Genomic DNA, 15,018 nt, shown 5'->3' on the forward strand with positions numbered 1-15,018 from the left:
TTTAGACGATATTTTACTAAACGATTTCGTTGCTTCAAGTGAGGTCAACTCGGAGGGCACACGACCCTATCGGTTATTCAAAGACAGAGCATGATACATTGCCTATTTTAAAACTGTTTAATGTCATCGATGATGCATGATGCGAGTTTGTGCAACAGGTGCATTATTGAAATTCATCTTCACATCAGCTTTGTTTAAAAAGAACCAATTAAATCAATTCAGTTTAAATTTCAAGTCTTAAACTACTTGAAGCAGAATTAAGTTCTATAATTAATCAAATAGCTCTTCTTTTTTTTATTGCTTAGATTGGTGGACGAGCTCACTGCCCATCTGATGTTAAGTGGTTACTGGAGCCCATAGACATCCACAACGTAAATGCGCCACCCACCTCGAGATATAAGTTCTAAGGTCTCAGTATAGTTACAACGGCTACCCCACCCTTCGAACCGAAACGCATTACTGCTTCACGGCGGAAATAGGCGGGGTGGTGGTACCTACCCGTGTGGACTCCCAATAGGTCCTACCACCAGTCTTCTCAGACTAATAATTTAAAACATTAGAGTTTGAAGTCTTGATGATGGAAATCTTCATCCCTAAAAGACGACAGGTGCACTTACAAAATACTAACAATACAATACGACTCCACCGAAGTTCCAATTACACAAACAGTTACCAAGTTTTCTAAGGAAAAACGCACTTAGCATCGAGAATGATTAACGCGATAAAGGTGTTGCACCATGTTACAAAAATAAAAATCGCAAAATTTGTAAATTTGCATGATTAATGGATACTGAGTTCGGCTACTGCGTGTCAAGGTCTATTTAAATTTAAAGCAGTCAGCCAGTCATCGAGATCATGCTTAAAGACACACACATAAATCATGGCATAAATAAGGCATAGTCGTTATAAGCACCAGATTTCAACCTGAATTCCCAAGGTAAAACAAACTATTGTAGAACTTCGAAAATAGCTTCATAATGGTGAACCGTAAGGTTGTTTACAAGAGGACCGAATCGTCTCAAATATATTAAGTGTATAATCTATGGTCCGAATCTTATCACATGGTCGAATCAGCTGTTTACAAAAAGTATACCAGATTCTAAGAAAATCGTACCAACTGGTAGAAAACTGTAGAAAAATATTTTGATCTGTAACATGTTTATCATATAAGTACACATCATGGTAATGAATTAATAACAATGAACAGTACTCAGTCAGCTGGACACAATAATTAATAGTTTTTAGATTAGTTTTTATGGACATCGGTTAATCACTCTAGTAAACCTTGACAAATAAAATATGAGAATTAAACAAATGTACTACTATTAGTTTATAAACTATTCAAATACGATGTGCTTCTAGAATATTAAAATAAGCAGGAATAAATATTTTTTAATATCTAGCAACACCGAAATATTTTTTTAGTTTACTCTGTCGTTCATTCCGACCGCGCAGACGCGACGCTTTACTCAGCTGTTTGACCTTGAAACTACAAGCATTTTTTCTGTTAATCATGGAATTTGGCGAAAAAGTTGTGTTGATAACCGGTGCAAGTTCGGGCATAGGTGCGGCCACAGCTATTCACTTTTCGAAATTATCGGCACAATTAGTACTTGTCGGTCGAAAAGAAAATAATTTACGTCGAATCGCGTTATACTGTGAAAAATCTAAAGGAATCAAACCTTTCACTATCACTGCTGATGTCACCGATGACGGCGACACCCAAAGAATAATTAATGAAACCATTGAACATTATGGAAAACTTGACGTTTTGATAAACAACGCCGGAGTGATCGGTATGGGCGGCATCAAAAATTCCACAATGGAAACTTATGACGACGTTATGTCGACTAATTTGAGGTCGGTTTATCGATTAACAATGCTTGCGGTTCCGCATCTAATACAAACTAAAGGATGTATCGTGAATTTGTCGTGTATAGCAGGTACAAAGCCCAGTACAATGGCTTTAGCCTATAACATCTCGAAAGCCGCATTAGATCACTTTACTAAATGTGTTGCGTTAGAATTAGCACCAGATGGCATTAGAGTGAATTCTGTTAACCCGGGATTTGTAAAAACGAACTTATTGAAAGGAATCGGATTAACTGAAGATCAATTAGAGTTGTTCGTAAAAAACGTTGTAGGGAACATGCCTCTAAAAAAGCCTGTTGAAAGCGATGAAGTTGCTGCGTTAATCGCCTTCCTTTCCAGTGATAAAGCGAAAAGTATTACAGGATCTATTTATGTTATCGATGGGGGCAGTTTGCTGCGCTGATAATAAAATTATTTTCTGCGTTGTATGAAATGTATCAATGTGCTTTTTATTAACTGTATAATCGTCATACATACAGTATTATAATAACAACTACTAGTCTTATCGAAAGATCTACGAATATTTAAAATGTTGATTACCTATTTAATTATCATAGATGTTTATTTTAATCATTAGATAAGTATAATCTGTTAAAATGAAATTTCATTTAAATAAAATTGTGTAAATAAGTGAAGTTGATTTTTTTGATTTCACCTTTCCTATTATGATTATTATGAAACATTCTGGTCACTTAAACACATAACAAGGTTTATCTGTCATGCATTCTGATGTGATTAAGGAAATGGCTCTATTCAAAGTTTTTCTTAGACGCCGAGGTGGGTAGTGGTTTCCTTGGCATTGTTGATGTCCATGAGTAGTAATGTTGACTACTAGCCATCAAGTGGGCCCTTCGCTCATCTTACAACAAAGATAATAAGAATATTGCAATCGAATCATTTTAAGAATAAGTAAGTACATAGTTTAAAGCTTAAAAAAATACGCTTAAACAGCAAGTCGAACAAAATTGTTGCTGGATGGTAGGTACATAAAGTGATTGTACTGTCATCGATCCTTGATACATGTACAATTCTTAAATCGAACGACATCTTAATGTTGCTGAAAGTTTAGTTGAAATAGTCCGATAGACTAATATTTTTTTTATTTTAAAAGTACAAATCTTCCCTACATCAATGAAAAATATACTCTATCCTGGTGAATAGTTTAAACATAATGATTGATATTAACGATTACTAATCTATTGATTACTTTCAATTTAATAAAGGTAAGATCTATGGGAAGAAGTATAACATCGTCGCTTTTTTTTACGATATTCTCGAATAGGATATAAGACCAGACAGATATTTCCGTCAAACCGATCCCCAGTCTAGATTAAGTGCCTAGACTGAAACGGCACGCGCTATTACCTAGTTAAAACGAACGATGTGAGATAGACTGCACAGATCAAAGATAGAACCCATGCTGGGAACCTAGAGCTGAACAAAAACTTGATCATGATCCACATACTTTGATTGCGAACGTAAAATTGTCTTCGTGTTTTTAATTGTCGTCTCGTGATAATAAAACTTTTTTAGAATGCATTAAGTAAGAACAACCACTTAAGATCACCTAAGCAATGAGCTAATTTATCTATTTAAACGCAAATTTAAAACTGATATTTGTAGTAAAGCTCTGAATTTCAAAACTAAGAATTATACATTTTTTACTGGTGGTAGGACCTCTTGTGAGTCCGCACGGGTAGGTACCACCGCCCCGCCTATTTCTGCCGTGAAGCAGTAATGCGTTTCGGTTTGAAGGGTGGGGCAGCCGTTGTGACTATACTGAGACCTTAGAACTATATCTCAAGGTGTGTGGCGCATTTACGTTGTAGACGTCTATGAGCTCCAGTAACCACTTAACACCAGGTGGGCTGTGAGCTCGACCAACCATACAAGCAATAAAAAAAAATAAAAAAAATCGACCACAAGCTGCAGAATCAAATAGTTAAAATATTTACAAGTTAATGCCTTTTTATCAGTAACAAGATCACGAGACCTTGTATGCTCAGAAATTACTATAAACGGATCCCTTCCAGTATGCACATATTGATTGAAATAGAAACAAAAAACCATTTGTTCAAAGAGAAAAACTGTTTTGCTGTTCAAAGCGAGAAAACAGCAATTACGGTTACCATTACTTTTGTTTTGTTGCACGACATTTACATGAAAGTAAGACTACAATCAGATCGTGCGTTAAATAAATTAAACGGCACACTTTCATGTACCGAAGGTAGATGCTAAGGAATATCACATTCAAACCAGTTTTGTATAATCAAAATGAAGCGGAGGTCAAGTATTAGATGAGAATATTAACAGAAAATGTTGTACGGGGATGTAGCTCAGTGGTAGAGCGTTCGCTTTGCATGTGAAAGGCCCCGGGTTCGATCCCCGGCATCTCCAACTTTTGCATTATTTTTTTCAAAGAATTCTATTTTTAAAATACTACTTGATACCAAAACAGTACCAAAACATCTGAAATAGATATTCGATTACGTCCTTCAACATTGTAAGTGTAAAAATATCAACTATGGTTTACATTACGGTTTCACATAATGCCTTAACAATACTTTTTTTTTTATATGAATTTTAAGTAAATTAATATCGTCTTCCATTTACGTTTAAGCGGTAGTTTATTGCTTCCAACAAGGTCTCCCTTACACAGTAGAAGACATGTGAAATATATTTCAGGCTGCGCTGCATCCATGTTTTTTTTTTATTATTCCTTGAAATCTGTTACCTAACCAAAAAATAAAAATAAAATACACAATGGATTAGAAAGTTCAATAAGGGAAATAAAAAAATAAAAACAACCAAAACAAAATGGTATTAAAAATTCAGCAACATCTTGATACAATAAGTTCATATTTCAATCATATTTATTGTTTACACTGAAAAATATTTCGTTACACTAATTTTATTTTAAAATATCGATATCCATAGATAATTCAAAAGTAATTCTGAGAATCTTAACTTATTAATTTAAAGATTTCGTCAACGCACAGGAATGAAAACAATCAATATTATTTGATTACTATTTAAAAAGTAATTTAAAATATTTACATCAGATTTAGATCGATTTAGTTATCGACGCTTGAACACGATTCAAAGACACGAGCATTAACCTCTACTCTAGCAACACTAGGTATACAATGAACACATTGTAACTCGGGACACACCTAACTAAGTTTCACATTCAGTTTAGGATCTCAATTAATATACGCACAACTACGAAACTCATTCTCAAATATACTCATTCGAACACACTATTTTATATTTAAACTAAATGAAAATTTCAAACTAAAATAAATGTATTACTGTATTCACTAAACAATACGGTAGGCAGCGGCTTGGCTCTGCCCCTGGCATTGCTAAGTCCATGGGCGACGGTAACCACTCACCATCAGGTGGGCCGTATGCTCGTCTGCCTACAAGGACAATAAAAAAAACTAAGACTTAAATATGTGTGTATTGTTCAATTACTTAATTACAGTCCACACGTTAAGCGCACATTACACAAAACCCTCTCGTATTTTATTAGTCACATCAAAAACTTTAATAGCTAAAACATCAACTAAATAATTTATTTATTTGTAATATGAGCAGATCCATTAGAATTAATGAGTTACGAAGATACTTAATGATTTTACAAAAAAAACTTAGTTATTAACTTTAAAATGACTGCGAGTATTTAGGTGTGTCTCTTGCACGATAATTAAAAATGTATATGTAGTATGTAGATTTTTGAATTTGTCCGTTTATCCTAGTTTCGAATGTTTCTTGTTCAATTTTTAAAAAAGCTCTATAGTTAACATCAATACAATTTTGAGTTTTTAAATCAGATTACACACACATAAATAAACATACAATCCAATTTGTAAAAATTAAAAATTTAAGTCATTTGGTTCAAATACTTAAATAGTTTTTTTTATTATGTATAATTACATTTTTTCGGACGTATGTATGTTATAATCTTTATATTTCGTAAACTGATATATTTAACACTTTTACCAATCTCTAGACTAAACAAGGGTGACCAGGAATGTGTATATTCTGTATAAAAGCTCTAAGCTCTTAACAACTCATTATATTTGACTTCTAATTTACTTACTGTATTAATCGTCAATTTCGACAATCTCAATTTATTAATTTGCATAAAAGCAATTCTTACTGTTCAATCTTTGTTTTTGTACTTTTTTTCTTAACCAGTAATTTCGATAGACGGCCAACATATTTCCTCAACTCTAATGTTATTTATTTTCTCAATTAGGGACGTCGAAATTGTTCGAGTTTCACATATTAAATTACTAATCGTATAATTTATAATTATTATTTATAAAATAAGCTCTCTGCTAGTCCATACGTCACAATCGATTTCGATCTATCCACTGCCAATATCCGCTCATGATTATTCTATAATCGATTTCATTAAAAGAAAGATCGATACATCAATATTAATCTTAACATGTGATATTATTGTGTTCCATTTCAAAATTGATTCGATCTTTCTTTACGTTTATCGATATAGTTTTCAGCGCTCGCTCTACCAATCTTAACCGTACTTTCGTTGGCCATCCCACATGAGTAACGATGAGCAAACTTCTCTGCATTTTTTGTTTACATATAAATTACTCTCGAACACACAAAAAATTCACTATTTATTCACATTATATTTAAATACAAGACAATTTTGTTGTCACAAAACATTAATATAGTATCGATAAAAAAAATCTCAGGTCGTAATGTTTCGCATGACAAAAAAGAAATCGTTACTTCGAACGGTAACATCGTCGATACAATGGTTTATAATATAGATCAGTGCTTCTCAATCAATGATAACACTTCCGAGGATACCAATTAAGCAAAATAAAAGGTAACGTAATGATGTTATTTCGTCCTTCAAGTTGAAACCATCGACCTTGAAATATTCATCAAACTAATTGAGAAGCACTAATATAAAAGCACATTCTACACGCTCACTCTTGTCTTGCTCAGACACCACAGTTCATTTAAAAAGTTGTTCAACGCTAAAACTAGTTTATTTTGGTTTGCGTAGGATTATCTGTGCCGTGTGTTGTCTATTAACGAGTGACGTCAGCAACAAGACTGAGCGCGCAGACGGCGTACGGTCTGGAGGCGCGGGCTGTTCATTCGTCGCTGCTGATGATGATCATGTAGGCGGGGAGGCAGCGGCGCCGGCGCTAGGCGCGCGCCTCGAGCGGGGGCGGCGCCGCGAGCGACAGGCCCGCGCCCGCCGAGCAGACGGAGCCCGCTGACTGGCGCTCCGATACGGGCGGCGACGGCGCATCCACGTCATTCTGCAACGATCCAACGCGCTCAGCTCGGCCGCCGCCCGCTACACAACCGGACCGACGACGGGACGGGACGCGACGGGACGGGGCGGGACGGGGACGCCGGGGGGAGCGGGACGGGACGGGACGGAGGAGAGGGCAACGTTACTCACTCGATTTAAACTGTGACGTCTCATAAACCACTTTTAATTTCTTTATCTTCCTTAAAATCGTAAACTCTGTTAGGAATACTCATCTAATAAAATCTCACGCTCGTTTAATCTATTTCATATTGACAATGCTTCCAATACTTTCAAAACTCTTTGAAACGTATTATTAAACGACACTTAGCTCGGTAAAAACTGTTTTAGACTATCTGATCAAGTTACTTCGAAAAGATGTTTCTGTTTGAAGCAATATTTACATTTAGCAGTTTTTATGAGTACGTGGGGCGTTTTAAGTTAAAAAAAAAAGTATGCAAACTGTAAACACAATTTAAAATTTTAAAAGTTAAAAAAAGTAGTTAAGTGGTTTGTGAATCGTCACATCGAAACTAAAATATAAGTGTGCTGTTGATGTTTATATATGATATAGTGATTTATTTCTAAAAATAAGAATAAACGAAAAACAAATGATTTATTTTGAAAAACATATTTATAACAGTTTGAAAAGAAAATGACTATATTACTCTCTCTCTCTTAACCGGGAGTTACTTGCTCAAGCGGTTAACGGTTAGAAGCTTTTTTAATAATATGACTTGTTACTGAATTTGTGTGAAATTAATGATTTGCACTAAAATCATAATATTAACCTTTTTTTGTTTTGTTTTAAACTACTTTTTGAAAAAGTAATATAATAACGCGAGTGGAAATGTATTTTGCTAATTGCATTGATGGTATGAACAGAATTCAAATTTTTTTTTTAATAAGTATTAGGGTATATAATAGTTGAACTTAAATTCCAGATTTCTCAATCAGCACACCGCCGAGTGGTTTATGTCGCCGTTCTTGTGAAGTGAAAATGGTAATGAAGTAATGAAAATAAAATAAAAAATTATGCAAAAAGCAACAAAGCTAGCCACAGAAGAAGACCAACATTGAAGACTAACTACTCTGTGAAGTCATTAGTTGTGATTAAAATGACCAGTGTATTTAGTGCGAGTTTTTTAACGTTCGCGATAGCGTAAAAGTTAACCCAACTTTGTATGCAGTTTGGAACAGCGCCCCTAGCGGCAAACATAGGCAAACGATCCCATCCCATACAAAATATATGAGCTAACTTTTACGCTATCGAGGACGTTAAAAAACACGCACTAAGCACACAGATCAATAGTAATGACTGTATGAATTAAAATTTTAAAACCAAAAGTAATTTGTGTTAGTATATAGATTAGAATATCATGCCATGATTAGATGTTTAGTCTCGTTAATAGCACAGATATACGTATGATTACAATAATTAAATATGTTAAAAGAAATAAACGTGTATAAATATATAAATATATAGTTCTTAGCACTGCCAATATTTTAAAATTTTACATGACAAATAGTTATAGCTTTACACAATTACACTACTGTTTGAATTACGAATTAAAACTAACTTCAACACTTAAGGTTTGATCAATAAAAGTATAATATTTTCATACGCTATTAAACCTAAGTCATCATTTAAAAAAATCTAAAACTAATATTTCAGAATTTCTATTAATAAAAAATTTACAAAAATATTAGTAACTACAACTAAACGGTACCTTCCGAAATACAGTAGGCACGTACGTGTGTGTGAGATTCAATTTTATTGTGTTTTTCTACACAATGACAAATATTCACTTAGAATGTTTATAAAACATTTGATAATTCCTCAAATTTCGGATCCATGCGAATTCAATAATTGCTAATTCGGATTTAAGGGTATAAAAACAACAAAACTAGTAATTTTAATTTTATAAAATTCATAAAAAATAGGTCTCTTCCTATTTCATTGGAACATCGTAACAATCACTATATATCTCTAGCTCTATAACATTAGCGATAAAATCTATAAACAATTATTGTCTCTAGCCAAAAACACAATTTTGATCGGTTTCTATTGTCTATGACGTAATCACTCAAAAGTCTATTCGAGCACGGCGCCGGCTCAGTGTTGCCACCCTCCGCCGGCATACTACACACTTACTGTGAGCGACGTGCTTACAACCGAAATAAGCTCGCCTGAGCGCGTTTGTCACTTTTCCCTGGACCCACAAATGTTAAGTTTAATTCTTTATTCAATAACGTATTCATTTTAAAGGACAATGAAAAACAAGAACACAAAAGCATTGCTTTTTTTTCATTTACGAGATTCTATGTATTATTAAGGTATAGTCGTTATTGAATGTATTTAATAAGCTCTCCACGTCGGACCAGAATTAAAGTCGAATTGATTATGGTTCCTATATTCTTTATAACCTATTAAAATGGCAGTGTATTTATTGTATTCCTTTTAAATGCCTACATTCGTAACATTCCCTATTTAATAGTTAAAAACAAAGTTTTTATATTATACATACATAAATAAATGGGTAAATACACTTAAGGAAAGCGTCATAGAATTATAACCTTAACAATATTCACAGCATTGCGATTTCCAATTAGTTAATACAATTAACATTTAGAATTCGAAGAATTTTCTAAAAATTCCGTATTAATTTTTTTGTTTGTTTATTTTGCTATAATTCTATATTTATTACCTTAAAGTATTATTTTAAGTACCAATGGACTATGGACTTATTGTGTGTAGTATTAAAATACATCGTATTGTCAAGATTACAATTGACGCATAAATATAACCTGATCAATAAATGTTTCGATAAATATTAAACGAAAATATTACATGTGATCTTTCGTTCTGGTTTTGATCCGTTAGATTATATATTAGCTATATTTCGCAAATTTTTGTTTTATCTCATAAACCACAGACAACCAGAACGAGATATCAACAAATTATTTATACGAATTACTCGTAATCCCACACCAGAGACAAGAGACGTATGCAGTGAACAATAATGGCGAATAAAAAATAACGTGTGATAGTTTAACCCGAGCCGTCGGAACTGCTCAACACCGACTAAACCAAATTCACGTTGTGGTTACTGGCATTACATTCAACACCATCAGAACAAGTTTTTTTTTTTCATATTACCGTATGTTTTTTTCCTACCTATTCGCTGGTAGCTTATGAGGTTATTCTAGCTACGCCCGAACTGGTAGGTGAGCTCACGGGCTCATCCTGAGGGAATTTGCTAACACAAGACCATAAGACCTTAGCAAGAGCAGTGCTATACTGAGACCTTAGAACTTACATCTCAAGGTGGGTGGCGAATTACGTTGTAATATGTATGGGCTCCAGTAACCACTTAACACTACGTGGGCTGTGAGTTCGTCTCACCTATCTAAGCAATAAATAAAATAGAATCTGCCACCGGATTGGAAACGCGACCCTTTGAGAAGACCCGGCGAGAAACTCACTGGTTCAATTTACGTTAAATTATTTTCAAGCCTAAAGGGTGCTATCGATCATTTATATTATATCTTTATAAAATAGTTTTTACCAATTTTTCCGTTTTTTTGTCAAATATTACACAGTTCAACTTGTGCTAATTGTATAGTTATTGTTAATTGAGTTATCTGAGACATGAGAAGTTTTATCCGTCACCGAGGTAGAGTTCCCCTACCACTGCACTTGTTGACTGTGCGTGTCTGGACATTATTATTACTGCGTACAGTAGATTGGGGGGAAATAGGGACTAGAAGTAGAATAGGGACAAATCTGGGATGTCACAATACTTTTGTTGAGTTCCTGTTAGATTTAAATTTGGAAGTGAACTTTTATTTAGTGTTTAAGAATATTAAATAGTTTAATTTAGTCATCAAAGTTTTGTAACTCATTAAAGATATTAAAAAGTAAATTTACCTAAAGTTAGGTACCTACCTAATAACTAAATAGTGCCCTATCGAAAAACTATTGTCCACTTAAGAGACCCGATTCACCCAACGCCTGGGTGAATAGGGACAAATGAGTTTGTTGTAACTTTTGATGGTAATTTTTTAATAAACTATACCTCAATGCACTATAAATGAAAATTTAAACTACCGGACCTATAAGAAAACGATAAAAATCAATGTCGAACTTAAAAAGTGTCCCGATTCCTCCCATTTTACGATACCAGTCGGTTCTAGAATGTACTGTTATTTTCAGTTTTTTTCTAGATCGCTAGGACCTAACTCAAAGGTCCGAGTGCTCACGGTCGAGCCTTTAAGCAATATGTGTGTATAATGGTACATTGGTCGTTGATGCAGTTACGACAGCTCTCCCCCTCCCCCTACCGGGGCCACAGCGCGAGCAGGAGCGAGACGAAAGCCAAGACCGCGTGCACCCAGCGCTCGATGCGAACGCGCACAGAACCGAACCTCGAGCTCACTGTTACCTTTAGCGGGACGGGCGGCACCTCCAGGTGGTACCCGATGTCGCACAGGTTGCGCAGCAGCTCGATGCCTGCAACCAAACAATAGGCATGATGACAGTACTCAAGTATCGCCAAAATATTTAACTGATCTAATGAAACAGGATTCAAGGATTTTGAAAAATGTATTTATTTTCATATGAATGACGAGATTTATGATTTACTAGCGACCCGCCCTCGCTTCGCTTCGGAAACATTAAAACACACATGAAACCAAAAAAAAAAATAAAAAAAAAAAAAAAAAAGTAGCCCATGTTCATCAGGTACAATGTCGGCTTCTAATGGAAAAAGAATTTTTCAAATCGGTCCAGTAGTTTCGGAGCCTATTCGAAACAAACAAACAAACAAATCTTTCCTCTTTATAATATTATTAGTATAGATATAGATTTGTTAAAATAAATCTACAAAATACAACAATCAGCCATGATAGCTTAAACACCAATCAGAGCGAATTACGTCACGCCTTAGTAAACGTCATCTTGTTTCGAGCTTACGCGCGATCACTGCAATTTTAACAAAAAAACTATTGTTTTCGCTTTACCTGTCGCTAAAATACATTTTATAATCGTAGTTTACCATTTTCACAACAGAAGTTCCACAAAAGCCATCAGCAAGGGCTCTAAATGGATTATTTAATCTAATTTTCTTTAGACACATGAGTATCTTGTTAGCAAGAATATTAGTATGTTTTTCTATAACAGCTTTTGGGAACTCCAATGTAAGATCACTGGCTCTTTGTAATTTTAAGCAAGGTTCATTCCAGAATTTTAGATGCCTCCTGTTTTAGCGCGAAATAGAAAATTTAAATTTCATTTTATTGCATGAAAACCTAAATTTTCTACAGAAATATGATATATTTTTGATATAATTTATACTTCTGAATATCATAGAATAGATTTTGAAAATTAGTCATCATGCCTCTTATAACCGCATTATCACTACATAGTATAAAACAAAGATGCTTAAATCTTTAAAACTACATAACGGATTTTGATGCGGTTTTTTAAAATAGACAGAGTGATTGAAGAGGTAAGTTTATATGTATTATAACATTAATTAAATAGTGGAAAAATCAATAATAAATTATAGTTTCCGAAGCGAAGTGAGGGCGGGTCGCTAGTAGATACTATATCACAAAACATTTTTTTTTTATTAGATGGGTAGACGAGCTCACAGCCCACCTGGTGTTAAGTGTAGTGGAGTGTTAAGACCTCTTGCGAGTCCGCGCGGGTAGGTACCACCACTGTGCCTATTTCTGCTGTGAAGTAGTACTGCATTTCGGTTTGAAGGGTGGGGCAGCCGTTGTAACTATACTGAGACCTTAGAACTTATCTCAAGGTGGGTGGCGCATTTACGTTGTAGATGTCTATGGGCTTCAGTAACCACTTAACATCAGGTGGGCTGTGAGCTCGCCCATCCACCTAAACTATAAAAAAAAAGGATATGTAGGGTTCCTCACCGGCGGTCCTGTTGTGCCCGTATCTGGTCTCCCAGGCGTCGAAGAGTCTGTTGTAGTATCGCGGGCCGGCGAGGTAGGGCAGGTAGCGGTGCGTGTCGCGCGTCGGGAACACGCGCTCCATGGCGCCGCCCTGCGTCAGCTCGTCCTCCGCCTGCACCAGGTGCCGCACGTCGTCCGGCGTCAGCGTCGACAGGATGTCGCGCAGGTACTGCAAGCAACGGCCGGGTTAGATCCCACGCTACACAACGGCGAGGGGTGAATGAGCTCCTCCCTTATGAATTCGTTCTAAAAGAGCTAAACATCCGAAAGAAAAATTCTAAAAATAAGAAGAAAAGACGTGAATTTATACGAAAAAAGACAAAACTAATTGATGTCCTAAATTTCAGTAAAAGATTAAAGTGGCAATGGGCTGGCCACGTAGCTCACTACAGTGACAAACGATGGACAATCGAAGCGACAAAATGGAAAGGACCTAATGGGAAAAGAAGGAAAGGTGACCTATGAAACGAAGGAGTGATGTTTCGAAGTCGTCGTGGCCTAAAGGATAAGACGTCCGGTGCATTCGAATTGAGCGATGTACCGGTGCTCGAATCTCAGGTGGGTACCACTTTTTCTAATGAAATACGTACTCTACAAATGTTCACGATTGACTTCCACGGGGAAGGAATAACATCGTGTAATAAAAATCAAACCCGCAAAATTATAATTTGCGTAATTACTGGTGGTAGGACCTCTTGTAAGTCCGCGTGGGTAGGTACCACCAACCTGCCTATTTCTGCCGTGAAGCAGTAATGCGTTTCGGTTCGAAGGATGGGGCAGCCGTGGTAACTATACTTGAGACCTTAGAACTTATATCTCAAGGTGGGTAGCGCATTTACGTTGTAGATGTCTATGGGCTCCAGTAACCACTTAAGATCAGGTGGGCTGTGACCTCGTCCAGCCATGTAAGCAATAAATAAATAAATAAACTCCGCCACTACACAACAGGGACCGAGCAACGGGGAGGGGTGAATGAACTCCTCCCTTATGAGTCCGTTCTAAGGGAGCTAAACATCCGAAAAAAGGCTCTCTTCCATCAACCTGGAACGTGTTATGAGCTTCTTCAGACACATCATGCGGTCTCACAGACATGAGTTAGAGAAGCTCATAATTCCGTGTAGCATAGAGGGCAAGCGCGCCGTGAGCAGAATACCAAATGGTCAGATCTGGTAAGGGAAGCACTTGGTGGTAGTCGGTACCATGCGTTCCATGCCACCCATGATCCAACACTGTGGAGGAACGTCACATGTGGTCGCGATCCTCAGCAGTGAGGAAGCTATATAGAAAAAGATTATGATATTAAAAGCATCATTTATTCATAGATGATTATATTCATGTGAATAAACTCAAACTTAAACTTAAGCTATAAATCTAAGAAAATCAGGACAAAAACACAATTTACATTACATTTTATCTAAAGTTATACCGATGTCTATTAATCCCCATAATGCAGACACATTATTAAAAATACTAGCGGTACTGAATTTGGAAAAAAAAAAAAAATTATAAATATTATAAATATTTATTTAAAAACTATTAGAAAAAAAAGTTGCACATTAAGTAAACTTACCAAATCTCTGTCATCCATATTAGTATAAATTATATGCTTGTCTCTCTCTTCTTTGGATAAATACACTGTGTATAATCTGCCATCGTATGGTAATCCAGCCTAAAAATTAAGATTAATTACATTAATTATGCACCGGCGAGAATAAAATTAAAAACTACATTGAGTGCTAACATTACATGACATGATTAATCGTTTGAAATTACAAAACCTTAAAATTATTTCTTTACATAATCTAATTCGTATGGATTTCTCATTCTCTACAATGGACATATCTACCAACTAAAAGTTTTCC

General features: G+C 35.5%; 2 protein-coding genes and 1 non-coding gene across 6 annotated transcripts in view; 2 read left to right on the forward strand and 1 right to left on the reverse strand.

Moving 5' to 3' along the window:
- Window positions 1-848: 848 nt before the first annotated feature.
- LOC101736202 (meso-2,3-butanediol dehydrogenase) lies at window positions 849-2,507 on the forward strand. The gene has a single exon (XM_004931216.5). The coding sequence runs from the start codon at window positions 1,514-1,516 to the stop codon at window positions 2,273-2,275; it is 762 nt and encodes a 253-aa protein (XP_004931273.1). The 5' UTR covers window positions 849-1,513; the 3' UTR covers window positions 2,276-2,507.
- Window positions 2,508-4,197: 1,690 nt separating this feature from the next.
- Window positions 4,198-4,269, forward strand: TRNAA-UGC (transfer RNA alanine (anticodon UGC)). The gene has a single exon. It is a non-coding gene; the product is annotated as a tRNA-Ala (tRNA).
- Window positions 4,270-4,727: 458 nt separating this feature from the next.
- LOC101739701 (tubulin monoglutamylase TTLL4) overlaps window positions 4,728-15,018 on the reverse strand; it is a 28,811-nt gene continuing 18,520 nt past the window's right edge. For 2 of the 4 annotated variants that reach the window (XM_062669355.1, XM_021351452.3), the window contains 4 exons: window positions 14,727-14,825; window positions 13,118-13,325; window positions 11,623-11,690; window positions 4,728-7,184 (listed from right to left, as the gene is read on the reverse strand). In XM_062669355.1, coding sequence (XP_062525339.1) covers window positions 7,068-7,184; window positions 11,623-11,690; window positions 13,118-13,325; window positions 14,727-14,825 — 492 coding nt within the window. In that variant the 3' untranslated portion in view covers window positions 4,728-7,067. Of the gene's footprint in view, window positions 7,223-11,622; window positions 11,691-13,117; window positions 13,326-14,726; window positions 14,826-15,018 lie in introns of all 4 variants that reach the window. The other 2 variants (XM_012694862.4, XM_021351451.3) reach the window with 1 other exon arrangement.

This window comes from Bombyx mori, chromosome 7 (assembly GCF_030269925.1).
Source record: "Bombyx mori chromosome 7, ASM3026992v2".
NCBI classification, from domain to species: domain Eukaryota; kingdom Metazoa; phylum Arthropoda; class Insecta; order Lepidoptera; family Bombycidae; genus Bombyx; species Bombyx mori.